The 27950-nt window shown below is 44.7% G+C and overlaps 1 protein-coding gene across 4 annotated transcripts in view; it reads left to right on the top strand.

Moving 5' to 3' along the window:
- Nucleotides 1-27950, top strand: part of wdfy3 (WD repeat and FYVE domain containing 3) — an 86615-nt gene that overhangs the window by 42637 nt on the left and 16028 nt on the right. For 3 of the 4 annotated variants that reach the window (XR_008895854.1, XM_056591690.1, XM_056591688.1), the window contains 31 exons: nt 2673-2767; nt 2910-3030; nt 3881-4098; nt 9158-9354; nt 9508-9645; nt 10485-10661; nt 11932-12165; nt 12768-12867; nt 13304-13464; nt 14853-15082; nt 15221-15330; nt 15535-15717; nt 15879-16036; nt 16186-16263; nt 17211-17444; nt 17909-18083; nt 18980-19143; nt 19475-19623; nt 20085-20205; nt 21311-21396; nt 21496-21576; nt 21822-21876; nt 22066-22185; nt 22634-22751; nt 23015-23121; nt 23318-23471; nt 23956-24047; nt 24603-24815; nt 25168-25294; nt 25835-25989; nt 27573-27731. Coding sequence is in view for 3 of the 4 variants with exons in the window: in XM_056591690.1 (XP_056447665.1) it covers nt 2673-2767; nt 2910-3030; nt 3881-4098; nt 9158-9354; nt 9508-9645; nt 10485-10661; nt 11932-12165; nt 12768-12867; nt 13304-13464; nt 14853-15082; nt 15221-15330; nt 15535-15717; nt 15879-16036; nt 16186-16263; nt 17211-17444; nt 17909-18083; nt 18980-19143; nt 19475-19623; nt 20085-20205; nt 21311-21396; nt 21496-21576; nt 21822-21876; nt 22066-22185; nt 22634-22751; nt 23015-23121; nt 23318-23471; nt 23956-24047; nt 24603-24815; nt 25168-25294; nt 25835-25989; nt 27573-27731 (4510 nt within the window). In the remaining variant the exon portion in view is untranslated. The other variant, XM_056591691.1, reaches the window with a different exon arrangement.

Here is a 27950-nt window from a genome sequence, read left to right as displayed (position 1 = left end):
TTCTATTAAGTGTTGCTATTTTGAATGAACAGGGTACATACTTGTATACGCAATACAAAATGTACAAATAAAAAAGTGCAGCATCAAGTTGGTACCCTGAATGAGATATATTTTCCTTCATTTGTATGAGGGGACCTCCTTAAACATTTCGGAAAAGGGATTGTTCTGCTCCTCTACTTTGATACGCTCCCCAGATAACTCTGAAGAGCTTCTTTTGTGGAGGGATAATGAGGCTGGTTTCTTTCCTATGTGGATGGCCCTGCTTGCACTGCTTGAAACAGCAGGGAAATGGCAAACATATTGTTATGATTATTACGTTTAAGTTACAAATATATCATAAAAAACATTTATTATTTATTTTAACACGATTGAAAAAAGAATAAAAAAACATCATGCACAATTATTTGAGAGAAGATAACATAACTAATGTTCATGCTCCACAATTTCTTTGATTGGATCCTTGTAAACTCTCACAACATGCTTCAACTAGGATAGGCAGGGATTTAAGCCTTTGGTCAAGGGCTGTAGCTCTGTGAAGTTAGTCCTGAAGATCCTAGAAGACGTTCGTCATCGTATGGCATAGATGAATCCAAAATGTTCCAACACTACTTATTTGAAAGAGGGCGGTGGTTCTTCAAATCTACTTCTCACTGTCTCACTTGCACTCACTTTCCCCTATCTTCTCCTGCTGGTATTTGAATACAGTGCGCTGATTGGCTCTAGGGAAATTCTGATATGCTCCCAAGATGTTCTGTGGATCTGAATGTACAACGTGCATGTAGACTTGTCTGCAGTGCAAAAAATATGTTTTGGAAATTATAGAAAAATGCTGCGGCTGACGTGTGCGTATTGAACCGTAGTGGGCATACAGAATGGCACGAGAAGCTACCGTGTATCATTGCATCCCTAATAAATATACACCTTTGCTGTACATTCTGAACAGAAGATATGAAAGATGAAAAGAGATGCAATGAGAGCTATATAGGAGATGAGCGATTTCAAGGAGATTTAGTGAGATGAGCTATATAGCTGAGATAAGAGATCGAGTTAAGAGAAATATAGGTGACATAGAATCAGATGTATATGGATGAGAGAGATATGATAAGATCAGATGTAATTTAGATGAGATAAGATAATATCAGATGTATTATAGATGAGGGAGATATAGATGAGATAAAATTAGATTAATATAGATGAGATGAGAGAGATTTAGATGAGATAATATCAGATGTATTATAGATGACATGAGAGGGATATAGATGAGATAATATTAGATTAAAGGTCCCATGGCATGCTACTTTATGGATGCTTTAATATAGATATTAGTGGCCACGTAGATATATATATCATATAATATTGATTTTCACAACCAAAAGCTGTGTGCGCCTCCAGAAGATATTATGTATCTCAAGCAACTGCGTCGTGTTCTCTGACGTCTCTGGTTCTTCCACGTCCACATCAATCTGAAGTAGACTGAACCACGACATTGAGGGGAAAGGGATTGTTACCCGCGATTGTTCCTTCTCAACCATGGCTGAGATATCCCCCACTACCAGTCTTGTTGTGGAAATACTAGAGACGAGAGTCCGACGGGTTATGCGCCATAATACCAACAGCAGAACGGTTATCAAAATAACAAAGTAGTGTACAACACTTGCGTTACAGTCCTGGAGCTCTATATCTAAATAATATCATATAATACATAGATATCTATATCATATAATACATATTATCACGGCCAGAATTTGTGTGTGCCTCCAGACGATATTATGAATCACAAACTACTGCGTCAGGTTCTCCGACATCTCTGGTTCTTCCAGTTCCACATCAATCTGAAGTAGACTGAACCGCGTGCTGACTGCTGCCCGCTGCTGGCTGCCCTCCGCTGGGTGGTGGTGCCTCGCGGCTGCAGGCAGCAGGGCCCCGGTGGGAGACAATCGCGGGCAACAATTCCTTTCTCCTCCATGTCGCAGTTCATGTACTTCAGGGAGTCAAGTCCAAAGTTCCTCTCCCCCAATTCCTTCTCAACCATGGCTGAGATAACCCCAACTACAGTCTTGTCGTGGAAATACCAGAGACGTCAAAGAACCGACGTGTTATGCGCCATAACATCAACAGCAGAACAGTTATCGAAATAACAAAGAAGTGTACAACACTTGCGTTACAGTGTCTGAAATCACACACCTGTGGCGCTTGCACGGTCATAGCTCATTGTCTCATTGGCGGGCCAAATTCTCTGGGCTGGCAAGGCAGAGAAAGGGGAGATGGCATCTCCCCTTGTTACGACATACGGGGGAAAATTCCAAAACTGCGTGTCTGAGCTTTGTTTTTTCAAAGGCAGAGCAGAATGCCTAGTGCTTGTTTTACACCCAACAAAATGTCTAGCTACTGGGGGAGCATAGGTAGGTTAGGAGAATTCATATTAATGTTAGAAAACCTCAAAGTGAAATTTTCATGCCATGGGATCTTTAATATAGCTGAGATGAGAGAGATATAGATGAGATAGTATCAGATGTAATATAGATGAGATGATATAGATAATATTCTATTGAATATAGCTGAGATGAGAGAGAGATCGATGAGATAATATCAGTTGTAAGAGATGAGATGAGAGCCAGAGATCAAAAGATGCATGGAGATTAAATGTTTTTCAAACCATTCTGCTCTCCAAGGTTCGGCCAGTTCATCTCCTCCACCCTGCCGACGTTTGCTGTGTGTGAGAAGTTTGTTGTCATGGAGATCAGCAACGAGGAGAAGATTGACGGAGGTAACATCTTCAGCTTACCCTATCCCTAACATAATTAGTTTGAACAAGCCAGGTGTTAAGGCTGAAGCCGGATCATGATGATGATAAGGAGGATGATGATGGTTGCCTCACTGGGATAGCATTCTTCTTCTGGGGTGTTCAGGGAATGACGAGGACTTTGGAGGACTGCTGTCAGCCAACCTGATCCTTCTGAGGAACCGACTGCTGGACATCCTGCTGAGACTTCTCTTCACATCTAAAGACAAGGCCACCATCAACCCCCAGTAAGATACTTCTAAATAGATATTAGATATTACTAAAGCCATATATAATTATCTATATACCTCCATAATTATTTGATCATGAGCATAATCATTGAAAACAATACCATAATATATCATATATGTAAGGGATAATGCCCGACGAGGTGTCCATTATCAGGAATTAATGGACGACGTGGAGGCGTGAACCGTCCGACGCGAAGCGGAGGACGGTTGCCTCCGCGAAGTCCATTAATTCCTGATAATGGACACCTCGAAGGGCATTATCCCGCTTATACCACGGTCACTTACCAACGGTGACCAAATTAAGACCATTAATTTATATTTTCATGCGTTTTACAATCCGAATATAAAGTTTTCCACAAAACATACATTTGTTTGCCTGGTTACGCCTGAGGGTCTGACTAATACCCTGAACCACCATTACACGCCCGTTGGGTTCTCATGCAACGGAAACGTTGTTCACTCCTCCAGTAATTAGGACGGACCATAGCTACGACTTTAGAACGGGAGGTAGCGGGAGGTATTATAGTCCGCTCAGCTTTGTTTTGTTTCCCGTTGCTATGGTTACTACTATTTTAGAGACGATACGCCAGCTAGCGCATTAATTGAGAACGGTAAACAGACAATTTGACGGAACTACTTGTCCAGGTGTCCGTATATCAGGAGTTAATGCACACCCTGCATCCAATCAGAATCGAGTATTCCCGCAGACCGTGGTATAAATATATATATACACAAAATAAAACCCATTATATTATAGAATATTACATAAAAAATAATAACATTATTAATACATCCTATGAATGAATGATAATACTCCAGGTAAAGTTGTCTCTGTCGCCCCCTGCAGGGCGTGTGACGAGGTGGTGCGGACGCTGGGCTTTGATTGGCTGCTGATGTTCCTGGAGGAGCATGTGCACTCCAGCACGGTGACGGCGGCCCTGTGGATTCTGGTGGTGCTGCTGTCCCACAACAACATCCTGCACCGCTTCAAGGAGGGCCTGTGTGGGGGCGGCTGGCTGGACCACACCGACTCAGTCCTCACCAACAAGATCGGCACCGTGCTTGGTGAGAGGAGGCGGAGCATGGTTCAGGTGGTGGAGCGGGTCGGCTGGTGACCGGACGGTTGCTAGTTAGATTCCCGGCTCCTCCCTGTAGGGCTGGGCGATATGGACCAAAACCCATATCTCGATATTTTTGGTTTGAATGGCAATATACGATATATGCCATAATAAATTAAAATGGCTAGATATATTGCAAATAACAATAAATGTGGAAATAAAATGGTGGACTGAGAAGACAAGTCTTCCTATGTAAACTTGTATATTTCTTACAGGTTCTGTGCTAGGAAAACAAGCCTGTCAAATGTTTCAGGCTTCAGGGATGCCCTCTAACAGCTTACAATGTCACCATTGCAGCTGAAAACTCGCTCCGAAGGAGAACTGGTTGCTGGTACTAAAAGATACTTATTTGCTACCTTGCTAAGCGCTTCATATTCCCGCCACCATTTAAGAGGATCTGTATCACTCTCAATCCTAGCTGACGGCAAGTAGCTTGAAAGATCATTTCCAATTCTCTCCTGCTGTGTCAATGTGTGGTCACTGTGCTTCGTTTGAAGAAGCTGGCTAGTGACTTTTTCTTCTTTGCTGCGTGTGGTGCCATTGAGACTGCTTGGTCTGCAGGCTCAGACAGAGTGTGCACAGCTGGGTCAGGCTGACGGCCTTCAGCTAAAAGAGACTTTGCCTTCACAACAACTATTTGTTTCAAGGCGTCAACCCTGTCTCTTGGAATGTATGCGTCTTTGAAGCGTGGCTCCACAAATGTGGCCATGTCCAAGAGGTCACTTGTGGCTGGATCAGAGTACTTATCAGTAAGGTAGTCCACAATGGTGGACTTTATTGACCTGCACAGCTCAGTGTCACCAGATGAAGGACAGGTCTGACATAGAAAAGGGTCCCATAGTCCTCCCCTGACAAAGCGTCCGTGAACTCCTGGAGGGGTTTTAGAGCCTTCTAGACCATCTCCAGTACCTCAATGTCCTGCCATGTGACGATAGGTGCGGAGAGGAACTTGGTGATTGCCACCTATCCTTCCAGGATTCTTTCGATCATCAGCTGCCTTGATCCCCAACGTGTGGCAGATTCTGTAATGAGCTGATGAGTTTGGAGGCCAGGCTGTTGCTGGACTTCAGAGAGCACCCTCCTCCTAGCCAGCTGCAAGATGCGTGACTTTAGCTTTCTGCTAAGTTTTATCTGCACGTAGCTTACATCTCTGGCAGAACCTCCCTAGCAAAATGATCACAGCTGGGAAATCGGTACCGTGGGTCAATTGCTTTCAACATATTGATGAAACCCTTTTTCTCGACCACGGCTATAGGGACTGTGTCCTTTACAATATGGAATGCCACCAAATTAGTTATATCGCGCCACTTCTTACTTTTACGGTCATAAGGCACGGCACTGATTAATGAAGCTTGCAACAAGCTTTGCTACGGGAGAGAGACATTCTGCGACTGCGAGCCTTTGGCCAGTCTTCATACAGCAGTCGCTGGTTCTGCTGCAGGTGACTTAAGAGATTTGTAGTGTTTCCACCTTTTTTCGTAACCTGTTTCCTGCACGCTTTACAAATCACGTTGTTTTACTGTTCGTCTTGAATCCTAAACCCGAAATAACTCCAATTAACAGAGCCATTATTCTTTTTTTTGTAACCAACTGCTCACATTTTACTACCAGTATATCGCCCAGCCCTACCTCCTAGCTGAGTGTCGAGGTGTCCCTGAGGAAGACACCTCTCCCTGACTGCTTCAGATGAGCTGGCTGTCGCCTTGCATGGCTGACTCCGCCGTTGGTGTGTGAATGTGTGGTGAATGTGTGAATGTTGGGTAAAGCGCTTTGAGCAGACACTGGTAAGAAAAATGTGTGTATCAGCAAATTTACACCCCAGGGAAGTTGTAAACATTGCGGGTAGCCGGGAAGCGGGACTTCTGCACTTCAGCACCGCCCACTGCACAGTCTGAACGTCACACTGTTACGGAATTAAAGATTGAGGGCAAGCGAGCTGTTTCAACACTTATCGAGGGGAGTTCTCGGAGGGAGAGAATACTCCCCCTGGCTCAGATTTAGATTTTTCTAGTTTAGCAGACGTAAAGCATGTATACGTACATGTCATTTAACACTTTAGAGCAAAGGGAAAAGTAGTAAAAGCATGATATCCCCCATTTAAAGAGTAAACCAAGTGTGGGTCGTTTTCTACTGCTCTCTGTAGCTGTCCATATGTAAACACTGAACATTAAATCCGAACTGTAAGGACAGCAGCAGACGCAGATTATCTCTGAATAGTTCTTAGTGGCTCAGAATAGGTGCCACTGAGTCACTCTAGCCTCAGGCCCTTGGTGGTGCTATTAAGCTAATGCTAGCAAATTGTCGAGCACTAATGTCAGCTAACACTAAGTAGGGCTGAGCCCGAATATTAGAATATTCTGATGTTTGTTCTTCACGTAAGTATTCCAATCTCAATTCAGTATTTGGATATTAGCTTTGTGTTGTTTTATGAACACATTCAAATACGCGCCTTTGTGATTTATCCCCGGGTAAATAGCGCTGCCGTTAACAATTTCAAACCATATTTTTGCTTTGTGATTATCGTTTGGAAAATGTGGAAAATGTGGGTGTTCTGAAACTCTGCCTTAACCAAGTCGAACCTGTAACATAATTCACATATTCATACCAAGGCCACATATGCCCTTGCCAATTAGAAGTGGCTTCTTTCCCATGCTAAGGAGGGATCCGGAGCCTAGGGAGGCGTCCAGCTCATAAAAGAGGCCATTCATCATGTGTCAATTCTAGAGATATGAGCAGTCAAGATGTTCGAGAGACCCAGACGCTCAAGGCCACAAGAACAAGTGTAATTCCCGCACATAGCCACAAACAAAGTTGCAATGCCAACACATAGCCGCAAGGGACAGCATAAAGACACGTATGGGTATCCAGGGGGGCGGGAGTTCAGCACCATGCTTAGCCAATCAGAGCACATAACTGAGTCAACGCCTGCCAAGTAGATAAGTCACAACACATAGCCCAGGGGGCTAGAACGCTCCAGGTAACGCATCCTTCAGATGCCCTACTAAGTGTATCTCCACGCATGCTCATACAATTCCCCTCCTTTTGCTTCATAGAGACTAGTCAAAAACATTACCAAATAAAGTGAGTTAAAGCGATCCTGATTCGGCAGACTTTTTCCAAAAGAAAACGGCAAACCCGGACTGAGGAGTAGATCCCAAAGCCACTAAAGTGATATTGTTGTTTTGCTATTTTGTATTCTTAAAGTAACACATTTGGTTAAAGGTCCCATGGCATGAACATTTTGACTTTATGAGGTTTTCTAACAATAATATGAGTACCGTTAGCCTGCCTATGGTCCCCCAGTGGCTAGAAAAGGCGTTAGGTGTAAAACGAGCAAGAGGTATCCTGCTCCGCTTTTGAAAAAACCAAGCTCAGGCGCGCCGACATGGAATTTGGCCCCATATGTCATCGTGGCAAAGTCATGCCCCTTCCGGTAGAGCCCCTGGGACCTATGAGATCGAAAAATATGAATGGGTTTCAATGGAGAGAAAGTAATTATTTTCTGGTTCCCAGTCTTTATATGCCCTGGATTACATGTATGTTGTTTGTGGATTTAAATTATAAATTTTCATGCAAAGAAAACTAAAAAAATTCACGAAGAAGTTTGATAATATTAGGTTCTGTGTGAGGCCGCTTTGTGAACTACAGCTCGTCGCTGCTTTCGCAAGAATGATATACGTCACCACCACACTGGGAACTCCGGTGCAGACATGGCGATCTTTCTGCTCCACTTCACTGGTTTTTTCCAAGGGGAGGATAAAAGCATCGAAAGAGGTGAAAGTCATTACAAGTCGGGGCATGTGGAGAGTTTCAGTCATGCCGATGGGGAGATTGTTGGTCATGTCCACGCTAGTCGCAGAGAGTGTGACGTCACATACAAGACGTGCAGTCTTTCTCATTGTGTTTTCTCTACAGCCTTTAACTGAACAATTGCACAATAAACGGTCAAACTCTTGACATGGAAAATGATCATTTAAATCCACAAAAAACATGTGTAATCCGGGGCATATAAAGACTGGGACCAGAAGATAATTACTTTCTCTCCATTGAAATCCATTCATATTTTTTGATCTCATAGGTCCCATGGGCTCTACCGTAAGGGGCGTGACTTCGCCAGTCTGTATGGGGCCAGGTTACCTCCCCTTTCTCTGCTTTTTTTGCGGCCCAGAGAATATGGCCCGCAAATGAGCTACGACCGTGCGAGCACCACATGTGTGTGTGTAAATACACACACTGTAACGCAAGTGTTGTCCGCAAGTGGCATCAATCCCCTTTTCCTCCATGTCCTGGTTCAGTCTGTACTTCAGATTGATGTGGAAGTGGAAGAACCAGAGACGTCGGAGAACCCAACGCAGTCGTTTGAGATTCATAATCCATAACATCCTCCGGAGGCGCACACAGCTTTTGGCCGTGATAATATATATTATATTATATAGATATCTAATCCAATATTATATTATTTAGATATAGAGCTCCAGAACTCCCGCCGGAGCCCCCGGAGTGTTCTAGAATATTTGCAGAACACGGCCAAAAGTTCCGGATGATATTATGAATCCGAGCCATTGCAATGCATCCACTGTAAACACTATGGTACCGTGGCCGCAAGCTGCTCAGGGCCAAACCCCCAACTTCCACCTTGACCCACCTCTAAAAAACGTCATTTGTGGAAAGCTCATTGTGGGTCTGGCTCGTAGTGGCTGTATTTCTGCACCAAGGCTGAATTTCTTGAACATCTTCAAATACTGTATTAGTGGCCCCTTAAAAACTATATAAAAAACATCCATAAAGCAGCATGCTATGGGACCTTTAACCAATTGAACCACTTTAGAAAATGATAAATTGTTAAAAACGTGATTCTGCGGTAGTGGTCTCCGGATGCTGCGTTTACAGGCAGGGAAAGATACGCATTATGAATGAACTTTTCTTTATCTTTTCTTCACTGAACATTAAGATATTGGTCTGGTATTTGGGCCAGCCTAATGCTAAGTCCCCATTGCTTCCTCCAGGTTTCAACGTGGGCAGGAGTGCTGGTGGGCGCTCAACGCTGCGAGAGATCAACCGAGACGCCTGTCACTTCTCCGGCTTTCCGGTCCTGCAGGCTCTGCTGCCAAAACACACCAACGTCCCCGAGATCTACTTCCTACTGATGGCCCTTTTCCTGCAGCAGCCTGTTACTGAGATGCCTGACAGCCTCCAGGCACAAGTCAGTACAGCCCTTCACTCTGCTACGATCTTTGTGTGTCCTCAGTTTTAAGCCGGATTCAGACATGTGCTATCGTGTATGATGGGTTATACCCTGTATTAGTGTGTATGATCTGACCTCTATTCACAGTGTGTGTTATTGTGTTCTCCTCAGTTTGACCTGGACTCCATCTGGACCTTTATCTTCGGGGTCCCTGCGTCCAGCGGGGCGGCCCATGTGGGTTCTCTGCAGAACGTCTGCACCGAGGCAGCCTTCCTGCTGCTGGCCATGCTGCGTAGCATGCTGAACCTGGTACACTCACTCACTCACTCACTCACTCACTCACTCACTCACTCACTCACTCACTCACTCACTCACTCACTCACTCACTCACTCACTCACTCACTCACTCACTCACTCACTCACTCACTCACTCACTCACTCACTCACTCACTCACTCACTCACTCACTCACTCACTCACTCACTCACTCACTCACTCACTCACTCACTCACTCACTCACTCACTCACTCACTCACTCACTCACTCACTCACTCACTCACTCACTCACTCACTCACTCACTCACTCACTCACTCACTCACTCACTCACTCACTCACTCACTCACTCACTCACTCACTCACTCACTCACTCACTCACTCACTCACTCACTCACTCACTCACTTAAGCCAATTAAGATTGAGGGACTCCTCGCTGTTTGCGTTGCAAAGATATCAGTGACCTGGTCATGCCAAACGGGATATTTTTTAAGTGATTTCAGAATAACGGCGTTTGTTGCTCCACGTTTACACCACCCTTTCCGACAGCTTGGTTACCCAACATTTTACATTACATCTACATTTTTTATTCTCAACAATGTTAAGGAGGATCTTCCTACCTCCTCACTGGAGAAGCCTCCACTGGCACACACACACACACACACACACACACACACACACACACACACACACACACACACACACACACACACACACACACACACACACACACACACACACACACACACACACGTATACATGTGTGTGTTCATGTATCTAGGTTTATAAATGTGTATATATATGCTTATATATTATTTAATCTGACACCTCATTTCTGGCTATCTAAATCCTCCTGTTTGCGTGTGTCTCTCCAGCCCTGGCAGTCTGAGGAGGGGTCTTGGCTCAGGGAATACCCCATCACCCTCATGCAGTTCTTCAGGTACATGTACCACAACGTGCCTGACCTCACACCCATGTGGCACAGCTCAGAGTTCCTGTGTGCTCTGGCAGCCAGCGTCTTCCCCTTCAACATCAGACCCTACTCTGAGATGGTATGTTTACACTAAAACCCTAACGCTAACCCCTAGCTCTAACTCAACTTCAGACCCTACTCCGAGAGGGTATGTTTACACTAAAACCCTAACGCTAACCCCTAGCCATAACTCACCTTCAGACCCTACTATGATATGGTATGTTTAAACTCAAACCCTGACGCTTACCCCTAGACCTAACTCTTGCCGTCAGACATTACTATGATAGGGCTAATTTACACTAGACCCCTAACCCCTAGCCCTCTCCATCAGACCTTACTCAGAGATGGTAGGTTAAAAACATTACCTCAATCAAAAAGTGAATCCTTAACTGTAACCTAACCACAACCTCTAAACCTAACACTAACACAACTTAAGACCGTACTCTGAAATGATGAGTTTGCAAGATGTCCTGAATGAAAGGCCCCCTTACACCTGTCCCCTAACCGCTAACCCTCAACATCAGACACAAACTTTAAAAAAATGTATGGGTATGGAATTCGCTTTTTTGGCCATTTTTGCAAAATTACTTGAAATCCTTATCATAACCCACTTACAGCCACTGAGTTAGAAGTACTGACATGAAAATTAAACAAGTCAATCATCTGTGGAACGGGCAGGGCTCGAAAAACTCCAGCCAATGATTTCCAGAGCCACCGAGTTGCATTGGACAGTAAGTACGTCAATCAAACGGTCGTACTGCACTCCCGCTCCCCGCGAGTGACCCCTTCGTGCACGTGCACGTACTCAAAGCTCGTGACCCAGAGCAAGCTTCTGTTTGTTGTTATCCTGCGGTAGCTACTGGAGCTAGCTAACTAGCTAATCCACATTTGGACCTAGCACTAGAAGACAACCCTAAACTCCAACCTAGCTAGCCTGGCTTACTCTCGCGCATCTGTGTTCGCGCTCGTGCGTGATGCGCGTCCAACTTGGAATGGGTGGAGTCAGAGTCAGCGTTGAAGGAGAGGGGGTAGGACCATTTGAGTTGTGTATTTTCAAAATCTGCTGGCGTTTCACAAATCCCATACCCAACCTTTAATGTTGCAACATTAAGGTCAATGCAGGGTTATATCTGGGGGGGTCATGGTTTTGTTTTGTTTGAGTTTCGAAGCAGATATAGGTTGCAAGCCGGTACCATTTCATGTGTGTTGTCGTGTGTTATTCTTCTAGATGAAAAAACTAAATTACGGTACTAAAGTTGCAGATGGAGTTGTTTGGAGTTGATTATCCACCCTGCCATGCAGAATACCGTTTCTAGATGCAGCAACACGTGTTATTTCACTCCATTCAGGTGAGTGATCTAGACGACGAGACGGGGTCTCCTACAGAGGAGTTCAAGGGCTTTGCCGGAGACTCTGGGATGAACCGGAGCCAGTCTGAGTACTGCAATGTGGGATCTAAGACCTACCTGACCAACCACCCCGCCAAGAAGTACGTTTTTGACTTCATGAGGGTGCTGATCATGGACAACCTGTGCACCACCCCGGCAACCAAGCAGACCCCTGTACTGGACCTGCTGCTGGAGGTGAGGCGCTCACCCTACTGGAGAAGGGTCAACGCTTTAGGACATTACATTTGTAGTACAGCAAGGCCCTGAAGATACTAGATCGTTCTCCTGGGATGGAAACATTGAACTGCAGCAGTTGTCTTGCACTTAGTTTCACATTACAGTTAAGATTTCCCTGTTTGCTGTAACTTTTATTTTGTTGACTCTAAGAAAGTTCACTCCACAAGGTGTGAACTTTCAGTTCTTGTGAGCTTAATGTGTTTCCCATCCAGGAATTAGCATTATTACTAGTAACATAACGTCCGTACTGCATGTATAAAGTGTTATTAATGTGTTATTGTGTTATTGATATTTAAGATTCTTTATACGCAGAAGCAAAAAGGCTTTGTTGCATTTTTTTTGGGCTGGTTTGAGAGAGAAAGCAGAGAAATAGTCGACCAATGACGTTGACGGCGCTTAGCAACCGAGTACGCTGGGGTTGATAAGTTACCAGACTACTTGCGGAGTGATTTGAAAGACGGCAAAAGATCTGTGTGTGAGGTTCTGAGCTGTGGTCTATCGTCACCTGGTGTTCTGATGGTGTGAGGATGGGTTCTGAGCATTGTGGATCTCCCTGACAGGCGTCTCCGGAGCGTTCCACCAGGACCCAGCAGAAGGAATTCCAGTCGTTCATCCTGGATGGAGTCATGGACCACCTGCTGGCAGCTGACCTACTCCTCGGTAAAACATTACTACAGTTATTATTATTAATGCTAATATAGATTTGATAATGAAAATGTACACCTCACAAGCAGCGCTTTGCTGCTCAGCACTTCTAACTAAACTTCTAACACATTGGTCAAATGCGTGGGTAACCCCAGCAATTCAAGCCAGTCAGATTGACTAAAATACTACTTTATGCCATCACAGCAATGCATGACTGCGGTGTAGGCTTTATTTTTTTTACAAATTCATATCTTCTGCTTCAAAACTTTGCCAATAATGACATTCTATATCATACATGATATATTCAGAAATGTCAGAAAAAATCCTCTAGACAAGGATCGTTTTGTGGTCTGCTTGATGAGTACTTGTTAACTCGATGACACCTTTGCAGCCCTGATCTCATGTTATAAGGAAGGGCGAGCATAACTCCTCCTTCTCCTCTTCCGACCAGGTGAGGACTCCTCCCTGGCCGTCAGTAGTGGCGGCAGCTACCAGACGCTGGTCCACAACATCTTCTACTTCAGCCAGCGTGTGGTGGACAAGCTGTGGCAGGGCATCTTCAACAAGGACTCCAAGCTGGTGGTGGACTTTATAGTGCAGCTCATAGGACAGGTAACTAGAGCACAGGTTACTCTTTATAGCACAGGTCACTCTTTATAGCAGAGGTAACTCTTTATAGCACAGGTAGCTAGAGCACGGCCAACTCTTTATAGCACAGGTAACTAGAGCACGGCCAACTCTTTATAGCACAGGTAACTAGAGCACGGCCAACTCTTTATAGCACAGGTAGCTAGAGCACGGCCAACTCTTTATAGCACAGGTAACTAGAGCACGGCCAACTCTTTATAGCACAGGTAACTAGAGCACGGCCAACTCTTTATAGCACAGGTAACTAGAGCACGGCCAACTCTTTATAGCACAGGTAACTAGAGCACGGCCAACTCTTTATAGCACAGGTAACTAGAGCACGGCCAACTCTTTATAGCACAGGTAGCTAGAGCACGGCCAACTCTTTATAGCACAGGTAACTAGAGCACGGTCAACTCTTTATAGCACAGGTAACTAGAGCACGGCCAACTCTTTATAGCACTAGTATCTCCTTATAGGACAGGTAACTAGAGCACAGGTAGCTCTTTATAGCAGAGGTAACTAGAGCACAGGTAGCTCTTTATAGCACAGGTAGCTCTTTATAGCACAGGTAACTCTTTATAAAACAGGTAACTCTATAGCACAGGTCACTATTTATAAAACAGGTAACTCTTTAAAGCACAGGTAGCTATTTATAGCACAGGTAACTATTCATAAAACGGGTAACTCTTATAGCACAGGAAACTCTTTATAAAACAGGTAACTCTTTATAGCACAGGTAACTCTTTGTAGGACAGGTAACTCTTTATAATACAGGTAGCTCTTTATAGGACAGGTAACTATTCATATGACAGGTCACTTTTTATAGCATAAGTAACTCTTTATAAAACGGGTAACTCTTTATCGCACAGGTAACTCTGTATAGAAGCTGTAGCTCTTTATAGGACAGATAACTATTTATAGAAGATGTAGCTCTTTATGGACAGGTTACTCTTTATAGCACAGGTAACTCTTTATAGCACAGGTTAAACATGATAGCACAGGTAGCTCTTTATAGCACAGTTAACTCTTTATAGCATAAGTAGCTCTTTATAGAACAGGTAACTCTTTATAGCACAGGTATCTCTTTATAGCACAGGTAACTCTTTATAGCCAAGGTAACTCTTTATAGCACAGGTAGATCTTTCTAGCAGAGGTAACTCTTTATAGCCCAGGTAAATATAGCTCGGGGAACTCTTTGCTCTATAAACACACTGACACTAATGAACACGAATGTAGCCCTCCCTCTAAATTACAAAATTGTCTAACAGAAGGGGGCCAGAGAAGGCATTTTTAAAAGGCTTTTCATTTTAAACTGGTTGTTTGGTGTTGGAGGATGATAGTTATGCACCTCTCCCTCCCCCTCTCATCAGTCCAAGCGGCGGTCGCAGGGCGTGTCTCTGGACTCGGTGTACCACAGTCTGAACCGCACCGTGCTGTTCCAGCTCTGCAGGCCTCACAAGACCGTGGCCCAGCAGGTGGCCCTGCTGGACGCCCTCAGGGTGCTCACAGTCAACCGGAACCTGGTGCTGGGGCCCGGCAACCACGACCAGGAGTTTATAGCCTGCCTAGCTCATTGCTTCATCTGTCTGCATACCGGCAGGTAACACAAGCAAACACACATGCACGTATATACTTATTACACACACACACAAACACACATACACACATACACACATACATACATACACGCTTGCACATGAATTGGTACAAACATATGTATGCGTGTGTCTGTGTTTAGCGGTGTGGATGGTTTCGGTCTGGAGGCAGAAGCTCGCATGACCACCTGGCATGTGATGATGCCGGCTGAGAACCAATCAGACGCAAGCAGTAACCAGGAAGTCAGCGAAGGTAGCTCTCGCACACAGCAGGACACAGGTGTTTGTTTGGTGCCATTAAGCATTTCACCAGGCCTCACGTGTGTGTGTGTGTGTGTGTGTGTGTGTGTGTGTGTGTGTGTGTGTGTGTGTGTGTGTGTGTGTGTGTGTGTGTGTGTGTGTGTGTGTGTGTGTGTGTGTGTGTGTGTGTGTGTGTGTGTGTGTGTGTGTGTGTCAGGCCGCCAGCTGCTCCTGAAGGCGGTGGCCCGTGTGTGGACCGAGCTGATGCACAGTAAGCGAAGCATGCTGGAGGACATCTTCAAGGTGTCCCTGCCCTCCAACGACCGGGGCCACGTGGACGTGTCCACCGCCCGGCCCGCCCTGGAGGAGCTGGCCCTCAGGAGCTGGCAGAACCAACTGGGTGAGGGGACACTCCATGCATACACTCCATGCATACCATGCACACAGATAAAGACACACTATCGACGCACACATTGGTTGAGTTGTCAATGCATCATGTGTCATGTATTTTGTTCCCAAAAAAGATGACGTGTATTACATTAAGTTGTTTCTCTCACTCAGCCCAAGAGAAGAAGCTGATTGGTCGAGGCGAGGCCGTGACTCCGGCCAGCCAATCAAAGCTGTCGAGGGTCAGCAGTGGGTTCGGTCTTTCGAAACTCACTGGGGTCCGTCGCCACAAGAAAGACCCCAGCCTCAACAAGAACCAGCTGTCTGCCCAGGTACACACACACACACACACACACACACACACACACACACACACACACACACACACACACACACACACACACACACACACACACACACACACACACACACACACACACACACACGTTGTTGGTATTTATGCGTGTTGTTGTGTCACCAGGAAACCTTCCAGTGGATGTTTACCCACATCGCCGTGGTGAGAGACCTGCTGTCCATACAGTTTAAGGAGCATCAGGAGGTAACACATACTACACACTACACTACACACACTATATACACTACACACTACAGACACACTATACACTACCCAAATACTACACACTATATACACGACACACACACACTAAATACACTTTACACACTATAAACACTACTCACGCACACCCAGTACTAGTAGCATCAGGAGTTAACACACTACACACTGCACACACACCCTGCATACTTGTACACCACGGACTATAAACACTACACACACATGCACTAAACACTACAAACACTACACAAACATCCAGCTCTAGGAGCATCAGGAGGTAACACACTACTCAGAGCCCTGTTAAGGCACAAGATAAATATTGAGGTTATATCTAGATTCACAACATTAACATGCGACACCCCCCTTGCTTTCTATTGGTTGACGACCAGCAACCCATGAGCTTGGTATGTGACTTAACAAGACTTCTGCAAGAGATTCTATCTAGACAACGAGGCGATCTGTATTAGATGTAGCATCCACCTCCTCCGGAGGGGGATTGGTTTGAAAAGAGGAATGTAGTGTGGCTGATCTTGACCTAGCTATCCTAAAACATTATAAACTATATATATATTTATCTTGACAATTATATAAAGTGTAGATAGACTTATTGTATGTCGTACGACCTACGTGCTACTTGTGCAGCACTTTATCCTAGCTATCTTTGTTGTATCCGGGGAATGGGTTAACCTAGCCATTGTAAGTGGTTCTAAGAACATCCTTACTGTACCGACAGCGATATTTAGTTTCTCCTTCTTCTGACAAATGTACTTATTTTAAGTCGCTTTGGATAAAAGCCTCTGTTAAATGCCCTACATGTATATGTAATGTAAAATGTAGATAGCACGTTTTGGGGTGAGGGGGCTAGGCCAGATTGAAGGCCCTCAAACAGAAGAAGGTGTGTTTTGAATGTAGCGCTATTCCTCTCCTTCCAGCGACAGCAGACCTGTCTGAAGTACGTGACGGAGGAGTGGGCTGGCATCGAGTACGAGCTGCTTAGAGAGCGTGGTCTCTGGGGCCCGCCCATCGGCTCCCACCTCGACAAGTTTGTCCTGGAGATGACGGAGGGGCCCTGCCGCATGAGGAAGAAGATGGTCCGCAACGACATGTTCTACATTCACTACCCCTTCGTCCCGGAGCCGGAGCCCAACCCCCCCAACTCCACACAGGTACTGTCCCCAACCCCCCCCCCCCAACTCCACTCAGGTACTTAACACAACCTTACCCCGACCCCGTCCCCATCGAGAACGTCCCTCAATAAGTGTGTGAAACAGCCCGTTTGCGCTCAAACTTTACTTTCGTAAGAGACTGTGCAGTGGGCGGTTCTGAAGTGCAGAAGCCCTGCTTCCCGGCTACCGAAATGTTTACAACTTCTCGGGATTGGGTATTTACAGACAAATTCGCAAAGCGTTCGACTAATCAGAACAGAGTGGGCGTGCTGACCAATCACAGCAGACTGGGCTGCTCGGAAGGGGGGCCTTAAAGCAACATGATAGGTTTTGTAGAAATTAACAGTCTGAGAATAATAAGTTTTTTTTTTTAACATACAGGCATGTTACCCTAGTAGTACCCCCGAATGCAATTATTAACCCTAAAAAAGCATTATATGGGATCTTTAACACCGTATGTGTAGATTCAGAAGCCCCAGCGGTACCGGCGTGCCATCAGTGCGGACAGTAAGGAGTACTACATGAGGCTGCTGTCTGGAAACCCGGGCATGTACCAGCACTCCCTGGAGCCCAGCGCCCCCGGGGAGACCAACCACACAGAGCCCGAGCACGGAGAGGACACCATCGCCAGGGTCAAAGGTCAGGACAAACATATATCACCTTAAAGTGTAAATTTAACCCAGGGTCTTTTTCGGCATGAAGACCCATAAAATAGGCCCTCCAGATATTATTTAGTTGATAATCGAGTATAGAGCTTGCCCGTGAATGCCCGGAGCAATGTAACAGCCCAAATGGCTTCCATGTTATTGGCTAGGCTAGGGGCAGTGTGAACGCTTCCAAATCAAAAATAAATGTACCACTAATATTACTCAAAATAGCACCAAACCTCTGTTGTAGCATTACTAAGGTCCCTACACATAAAACAAAGCATCAACAACTTAGTTAGCGTACTGGGAGTTTATTAAAAATTACTGTTTTCCAAGTCTGTGCCTTACCGGTAGTTCCATGTTTCCAGAAAGAAATCACATGTCGATTACCGGCTACCGTAAATAATATAATAGAGGTGCCAACAAATGTTAAAAAGACAAGTATCAAGAGGGGAGATTGTCAAGTTAAATTTGTTGGTGCCTTTATTATAATATTTACGGTAGCCGGTAATCGACTTGTGACAGTTGCGCTGTTACATTGCTCCGGGCATTCGCGGACAATTTCTATAGTCGATTATCAACGAAAAAAGTGTCTGGAGGGCTTATTTTATGGGGTCTTCATGACACAAAAGACCTTGGGTTCAACAAATCAGGTTTGTGTCCATATCTTTCAAGTTATGGTTTCTCATGAACCAGCCTTAACCTTTTACCAAATGGTCTGAGCAAGTCTAGTCGAGGATTGTTTTAACCTGTTGCCACTGGTTTGAGCAGGTTATACACCAGTTTAAACCTTTAGCTAACAGCAGGTCATAACCAGTTTTTACCAGATGTTACTCATCTGGACGGGTCATAAACCAGTTGTAACCCTGATGTTCCTGGTCTGAATAGGTCTGGTCAAGGCTCCTCTGAAGCGGTCTCGCTCCACGGCAGACGGGGGAGACGAGGACAGCCAGGACCTGACCCAGGACCAGCTGCTGGAGGCAGGAGGACCTGAGGAGGAGGAGAGGACCGACGACACCTCCCTGCTGCGCCTCCTGGAGGAGGGAGAGAAGGTACAGCCTTCGGAGGGAGAGACGGAGAGAACTACTGCTACACTGTCATAACACAACCCTTTGTCTGGGACTCACTCAGAAGATTACCTCTTGTTATAAAAAACAATTACCTAAAGACTTTATTCAATCATTTGTAAATTACAAACCGGCATCAGATTGTAAAAAAACAGCTCATGTTGTGTAAATGTATTGCTATAGAATAGCAATTGGTGCCCTTTAAAATAATTATTACATAAACAACTCCTTACAAATGTATTGGATACTTGTATATATGTAATTAACTGTAGTGTGTTCTCAACATACTAACTCCTATGTGTTTAAATACCTCTAGATCCAGCACATGTACCGGTCCGCGCGGGTCCAGGGCCTCGACACTAGCGAGGGCCTGCTGCTGTTTGGGAAGGAACACTTCTACGTGATCGACGGATACACCATGACCGTCTCCAGGGAGATCAGGGACATAGACACCCTGCCCCCCAAGTACGTAGACCCTAGACATGGACCCTAACCCCTGAGTATAGACCCTAGACATAGACCCTAACCCCTGAGTATAGACCCTAGACATAGACCCTAACCCCTGAGTATAGACCCTAGACATAGACCCTAACCCCTGAGTATAGACCCTAGACATAGACCCTAACCCCTGAGTATAGACCCTAACCCCTGAGTATAGACCCTAGACATAGACCCTAACCCCCAAATATAGACCCTAGACATAGACCCTAACTCCCAAATATAGACCCTAGACATAGACCCTAACCCCCCACTAGGTGACCTTAGTAGTAGTAACACAAAGTAGATAGACTTGTAACTTTGTGTGTGTGTTTGTGTGTGTGTGTGTGTGTGTGTGTGTGTGTGTGTGTGTGTGTGTGTGTGTGTGTGTGTGTGTGTGTGTGTGTGTGTGTGTGTGTGTGTGTGTGTGTGTGTGTGTGTGTGTGTAGCTTGCATGAGGCCATCATCCCCCGTGGTGCGCGGCAGGGCCAGAGCCAGCTGAAGAGAACCGCCAGCAGTTTTGCCTACGAAGACATCAAGGAAGTACACAAGAGACGCTACCTGCTACAGGTACACACAACTTACACACTCTAGGGTTCTAAATGACAACCTTTTGCTAGACTAGAATAAAGTTTTCTTGAATCTTGAAAAAAAGACTGCAGCGGTTTTTGAAGAATTAGTCAAGGTCTTTGCACACCAACTCCAACATAAGGTGCATAATAACACATTCATATCTTTGACCCTTTGAAACCAAACCTTAAAATGTTGCACTACAATAGGGCTGGGCGATATGGACAAAATCTTATATCACGATATGAGTAATTTTATATCACGATATGGATATATATCACGATATGGGATTTTTGAAGTAAATTAAAATAATAAATGGCTTAAAATAACCATACTTCACATTTGATCAGTTTTTTCTTTTATTTTGAACTTGAATTTCCATGCTTACAAAGGAGTAAGTAGCGAACAATCTGTCATTAACTGCAGTGTCATATTGTGCAAACATCTTGTAAACATTGAACTGTTTTTTCAATACAAATAACATTTTTTTTTTAAAGGTGTGCTTCACACCTGCCTGGCTGTCAGTCAGTGCAGTGTAATATAAAATAAAAATCACAGCATCACACAAATATTTTAAATACTAATTATACACTTATAAAATAAAGTTATGTGCTGTGCAAATAGCTGGTGGTAAAAATAGAACTGTTTTCTTCAATACTAATGAGATTTTTTTTTTAAGTTAACAGGTGAGTCTCACACCTGCCTTGCTTCAGTCAGTGCAGTGCAATATAATTTTATTTTTTATTTTTTATTTTTTTTCTCTCTCGGTATAAACGATATGGCCAAATCTCTCCCAGTAGACACTTTCATATCGTCCACGGTATGATATCGTCATATCGCCCAGCCCTACACTACAATGATCTGTAAATGTATTAATCGGAGCCTGGTCAATTTCTAAATTAAGCGGATCAGTTAAAGAATGAGGTGATCAATAGGATATGCCTAAAGATGTCCACGTGACCTAGCTGCTGTAACCGTTTAGATTAATGAAATGCATGGCTGATGAACATTGAGACCTGTGCTGTGTGACATGTAAAAATGATGTCAGATGTGAAGGTCTGGAGCATCTGGTTTCTATAAGACTCACCACCTCTTGGTTCTGCAGCCCATGGCGGTGGAGGTGTTCTCAGCAGACGGAAGGAACTACCTTCTTGCCTTCCAGAAGGGTGTCCGCAACAAAGTCTACCAGAGGTACTAACACTTCATCAGACACCAAGCTTAGCTCCTCACTATCAGAAGGTGTGTTTGATGAAATGTCTGACTGATGTTATGTGTTCTATGTCACCTCAGGTTCCTGGCGGTGGTGCCATCGTTGGCTGACAGCTCTGAGTCGGTCTCAGGCCAGAGACCCAACACCAGCGTAGAGCAAGGGTAGGCTGCAGGCTAACCACTTTACAGAGAGCCAGCCAATTAGCAGCTTTGTAGAGAAGTGTTAATGATTGCCACTGTTTAGAGGGGAGTAATATATACGTTACACAGAGGGGAGTAATTTAAGATGTTACATGGAGTTTAGGGGCTAATGCTTTCAGCTACATGGCAGTAGGTAGTAATACAATATGTCATGGTGGTCCATAATCACAATAATGTTCTGTTTGTTCTGTGTTGTGGTAACACAGGTCTGGCCTTCTCAGCACTCTGGTCGGGGAGAAGTCTGTGACCCAGCGTTGGGAGGTAACTGCCAACTCACACCCTAGTCACACTCTAGACACTCCTTTAACACACTGAACTCTCTTCAAACACTGTGTGTGTGTGTGTGTGTGTGTGTGTGTGTGTGTGTGTGTGTGTGTGTGTGTGTGTGTGTGTGTGTGTGTGTGTGTGTGTGTGTGTGTGTGTGTGTGTGTGTGTGTGTGTGTGTTCCAGAGAGGCGAGATCAGTAATTTCCAGTACCTGATGCATCTGAACACACTGGCGGGCCGCTCCTACAACGACCTGATGCAGTACCCCGTCTTCCCCTGGGTGCTGGCCGACTACGACTCCCAGGTCTGCAACACACTAACACACTGCAATCATCTGACTCAATCTAACTCACTGCACACATTTAACATACAATAACACACTGCATACATTGAACGTAAACTAACACACTGCACACATTGAACATAAACTAACACACTGCACACATTGAACGTAAATTAACAAACTGCACAGAGATTTATTTTGAGGTTACGAATTAAACCTCATAATTTAGCAGATGCTTTTATCAAAGCCTTTTGGTTAAGCTGAGAACAAATGAAGAATCCAATCATAATTGGAGTAGCCACAAAAAAACACAAAACTACCTCGCTTAAAAAATACTTCTTGACAGAGTGTGAAGTAGCAATAGGAATCTGAATATTTCTCTAACCTAATATATAAATCCTTCCTATAGTCCAGCTCAAAGCAGTGCATTCTGGGGTAGTAGAGCGTGTGTTTTGTGTTGGGGGAGCAGGAGTTGGACCTGAACAACCCGGCTACCTTCAGGAACCTGGCCAAGCCCATGGGCGCCCAGACGGACGACCGCCTCACCCAGTACAAAAAGCGTTTCAAGGACTGGGAGGACCCCAACGGTAAGACCCTCCCCTTGACCAGACCGGGAGGGGCCAGCAGTAAGCCAATCCCCCAAATAATCTGGAAGGAGCCAAACAATAAGCCCCTCCCCCAAATAGACAGGAAGAAGCCACGCAATAAGCCTCTCCCCCAAATAGGCTGGAAGAAGCCAAGCAATAATCCCCTCCCCCAAATAGGCAGGATGGAGCCAAGCAATAAGCCCCTCCCCAAAATATTCTGGAAGCCCCTCCCCCATGTTGACATGCTGTTTGCTCTGTGATAGGAGAGACGCCAGCGTACCACTATGGGACCCACTACTCCTCCGCTATGATCGTAGCTTCGTACCTGGTCCGCATGGAGCCATTCACACAGATCTTCCTGAGACTACAGGTCAATACACTTCTGATACATTTATAATATTAATATTTCTATACATATGTTATATGTCCTATTCTTTAAACTTAAGGATATCACTTCTTAACAATAACAATCATACATTTACAGACCGATGTTCCCTACAGCACTTCTTTCACATAGTTGGTGGTGCAGTATTTCTATTTGATATGATGTACATGGTGACTTGCAGGGCGGTCACTTTGACCTGGCGGATCGCATGTACCACAGTGTGAGAGAGGCCTGGCTCTCAGCCTCCAAACACAACATGGCCGACGTCAAGGAGCTCATCCCAGAGTTCTTCTACCTGCCAGAGTTCATGCTCAACTCCAACAACTTTGACCTGGGTACGACAGAGTGGGAACACCACACAGATGACAAATGGACACCCAGACTGGCAGACAGACAGAAATAGATAGGCAGAGAGCTAACAAAACTATATGTTTGATACTTCTTAGCAGGAGAGACTAGTGTTTTAGTCGCGTTGCTAGCTTAAATGTAGGGGTTTGGGTGTTATAGTTAACTGTATGGTTTGGGTGGTATAGTTAACTGTATGGTGAGGGTGGTATAGTTAACTGTATGTTTTGGGTGGCATAGTTAACTATACGGTAAGGGTGGTTTAGTTTACTGTAGGGGTGGTATAGTTAACTATATGGTTAGGGTGGTATGGTTAACTATGGTTGGTGTGGAATAGTTGACTGTTTGTTTAGGGTTGAATAGTTAACTGTATGGTTAGGGTGCTTTAGTTAACTGTAGGATTAGGGTATATATATGTGTACGTAGTTATTAGATTGTGTGCAGGGTTGTGATGTTGTGTTGTTTGTCCTCCAGGAGCGAAGCAGAACGGCACCAAGCTGGGAGACGTCATCCTCCCGCCCTGGGCCAAAGGAGACCCCCGCGAGTTCATCAGGGTTCACAGACAGGTATTCAGATAGACAGACAGACAGGTAGAGGTGTTCAGACAGACAGGTAGACAGACAGGTAGAGGTATTCAGACAGACAGGTAGATAGATAGGTGGAGACGCAGATACAGACTGGTATAAGTATTCAGACAGACAGGTGGAGATGCAGAGACAGACAGGTATAGGTATTCAGACAGACAGGTAGAGTTTTCAGATGGACCTTGATGGTCTTTCTTGTTGACACAGAAAGACAGAGTTAGTCAGAGAGACAGGTAGAGTCCATCATATACACGGTTAGATAAATAAAGAAACTATTTTAAGAGGTAGACCAGTAGACCTGGTTTTACTAGTGTAGGTGTAGAGTTTATATGGAAACCAGTATGCATTTGGACCAGTTCAAATCTAAACCCATTTTGGTTCAGACCAGTTTAGATGTCAGACGGAATAAATTTATACCAGGTTAGATGTAAACCAGGTTAGATGTCCACCAGTTGGGGTTTAGACCAGTTGAGCTGTAAAACAGTGTGAGTATGTGAACCATTCTGGATACAAACCAATGACCCCCCCCACCCCCAGGCCCTGGAGTGCGACTACGTGTCGGCCCACCTCCACGAGTGGATCGACCTGATCTTTGGCTTCAAGCAGCAGGGCCCACCGGCGGTGGAGGCGGTCAACGTGTTCCACCACCTGTTCTACGAGGGCCAGGTGGACATCTACAACATCAACGACCCCCTGAAGGAGACCGCCACCATCGGCTTTATCAACAACTTTGGACAGATCCCAAAGCAGGTACTGCAATGAAAACCACTGGGAGGCAGAGGGGTGTGTCTGTGTGTCTATGTATTAGAGGGCGGCATGTGGCTCAGGAGGCAGAGTGGGTTGGCTGGTAACCGGAAGGTCGCTGGTTCGAACCCCGGCTCCTCCTAGCTGAGTGTCGAGTAGTCCCTGAGTAAGACACCTCTCCCTGACTGCTCCCGACGAGATGGCTGTCGCTCTGCATGGTTGACTCCGCCGTCGGTGTGTGAATGTGTGTGTGAATGCGTGAATGTTAGGATATATTGTAAAGCGCTTTGAGAGGCCACTGGTTAGAACAGCGCTATAGAAATGCAGTCCATTTATCAATGTTGTGTGTGTGTTCCAGCTCTTTAAGAGGGCCCACCCTCCCAAGCGTGTTCGAGGCCGGACCAACGGAGAGCCAGCTGGCCTTCCTCTCAGCTTCTTCTTCCATCACCTTGACAACCTGAGGCCCTCGCTCGCCCCGCTCAAAGGTAAACTGTGGGGACAGATACTGTCATAGTGTTCTTATGTTCTAATGTTCTTATAATGTATTTTATCATGTTGGATTATATTATACGATACATTATCAGTACAGAGCTGAAGGAGCCATTAGGACATATTTTATTTACTGATAATCAGGTAGCATATTATATATTACATAATATATTATATTATTTACAGAGATGAAGGAGCCAGTAAGACAGATCGTGGGTACCGATAAGCCAGTAGCATTATATAATATATTTTAGTAAATGCTACACGTGAACCTCCTAACATGGTGCAATTTAATGGTTCGCTATCTCGGGATATTGTGCAATATCACATGGTTGAGATCTCAAACTCAGGATATTGTTTTCGTCGCTTGACAAAAACGATATCTTAATTAAAAACGAATAAACCGCTAATAAAAACAAATAAATCCTGGCAAAAAGTGCTATCTTGTTAACTTTTGGAGTGTTCAGATGTAGTATAGTCACCCCAGGCTCAGTGAATAGTCTGGAATATTATATGTTCTTATATTATCATTACAGAGCTGAAGGAGCCAGTTGGACAGATCGTGTGTACTGATAAGGGCATAGTGGCGGTGGAACAGAACAAGGTTCTAGTCCCTCCTTCTTGGAGCAAAACCTTTGCTTGGGGATATGCTGACCTCAGCTGTCGCCTCAGCAACTACGAGTCAGACAAGGTCCGTTTCACATGACACACTGAGTGTTCATCACATGACCTGTGGATAGAATACCACGTACATCAACCGTTTACCATTGGCTTGTCATAGCATGGCCACGATATTATTCCAAATGGAAAAACTAGCGGGTGTGCGCTAGGGTTGTAACGATATGCGCATCGAAACCGAAATCGCGACAAAGCCACAAACCTGTCTCGCGGTGTGAGAAGGCAGAAGCGCGACACGCCCTTTCTAACTCCCCTTATCCTTCCAGTCCAGATCCAGCCACATGATATGAGCTGTTAGCGCCAGGGTTTCCTTTGTCCGGTAATAGAAAATTAAACGTCGGACAAAATTGTATCTCTCCGGTCAAAATGTCAGATTGAAATTTGCTAATAATCTGTCTAAATAATAGTCCGCTGACACCGCTCCTCTTATCGATGCCGTAAATCTGCGACAAGATGCCCTCGCTGTGATGACAGCGTTCCGTGGCTACAGAGGATTGCATTTCTCCACAGCCTGCGAAGTTCTCATATACGATATGAACAACATTTATCCAGAGTGGGCAAAGTGCGCAAAAATAGCCTGTGTGATCCCTGTCTCTAGTGCTTTGTGTGCTTTGACCGGCAGTTGGTCTGCTTATAGGTCGGAATGAAGCGGCCACCGATTATTGACAGGTTGGGTACTTTATTCTACCGGACTTGTTTATTTCTTCACTAGACACACACACACACACGCTACCGCTCGTCAAATCACTCGTTGACGTCCCTCTCTCACACACACATACACACAAGCACCCATTGTCGCGCACACACATACGATACTCGTAACACTACGCCTCGTTATTGCGAATCAGACGTTCAAGTTTTTTCCCCATCTATTTGAAAGTTAGGCTATTAAACATGTTGCATTCTATACGGCCTGATTATGTCATTATTTAAGCTACATAGCCTAATAAAAAGCGATAATAGAAAAATAAAGTTTTTTCTAACGGAAACGCTGGTTAGTGCGACCAAACTATTCAAATTCCTCTTATTTATTTGACATTAATATTTTCGAATACATAAGCCTAAACCACAAAACTAGGGTTTTTGCCTACCTGCAAGCATCCTCCAACTGCAATCTTTGGTGATGTATTCATTCATTTTGCTGTACTTTAATAGTATTCTTTCTGTTCAAATCTGTCCAGTTTTCCAATTATTGGTTATTAAATGTTGCATTAAGTTAATTGTTATAGAAGTGTTTAAATAAAATGCTTTTTAATTTAAAAAAAATCGTGGGATGTATCGAATCGTGGGTCAAAATCCTGACACAAACTGAATCGTGAGTTGGCGTATCGTTACAGCCCTAGTGCGCATATATAACCTGTGAAACTGCTGTCGTACACCTCGATTTCGACAAAGTACGATATACTGTATAGTCGCATCAATGTGTTGGATTTTTGTTTAATGCCATAAGTCTGGGTGAGACGAGTGGCAATCACTCACATGCTATTGTTGAATGATTGCAGGCAGCAGTGCGAACAGGCCAATTCTGATTTAGTTTGAGGTATATGAGGGCCTTGGTTCTACTTGGAACTAACCTCTGTACCCCCACGGTTCTAGGCATCGGTGGTGTACGAGTGTTTGTCTGAATGGGGGCAAATCCTCTGTGCCATATGTCCGAACCCCAAGCTTGTCATCACTGCCGGCACCAGCACCAGTATCTGTGTGTGGGAGATGGGCACATCCAAAGAGAAAGCCAAGTCTCTCACGCTAAAGCAGGTAAGAAAACCATCCCCCACAGGTAATTACAATATTCCAAATTGTATTTCCTTGTAAGATATGTTATGGGTAAGGTGTTGGCCAGTTGTCTTAAAGTGTAAAAAAATGTATTTAATGGCCAGGGGCCTCATTACAGAAAAAATCCTAACTTCTCATCCTAACTTAAATTAGAGACTCAAAGATAGGAAAAATCCTAACTTCCTATTACAGAAGCAGTCC

The sequence above is a fragment of the Gadus chalcogrammus genome, chromosome 6 (assembly GCF_026213295.1).
Source record: "Gadus chalcogrammus isolate NIFS_2021 chromosome 6, NIFS_Gcha_1.0, whole genome shotgun sequence".
Taxonomy (NCBI): Eukaryota; Metazoa; Chordata; class Actinopteri; order Gadiformes; family Gadidae; genus Gadus; species Gadus chalcogrammus.
Note: the sequence above shows the minus strand (reverse complement) of the source record. Positions and strands in the feature narration are given on the sequence as shown.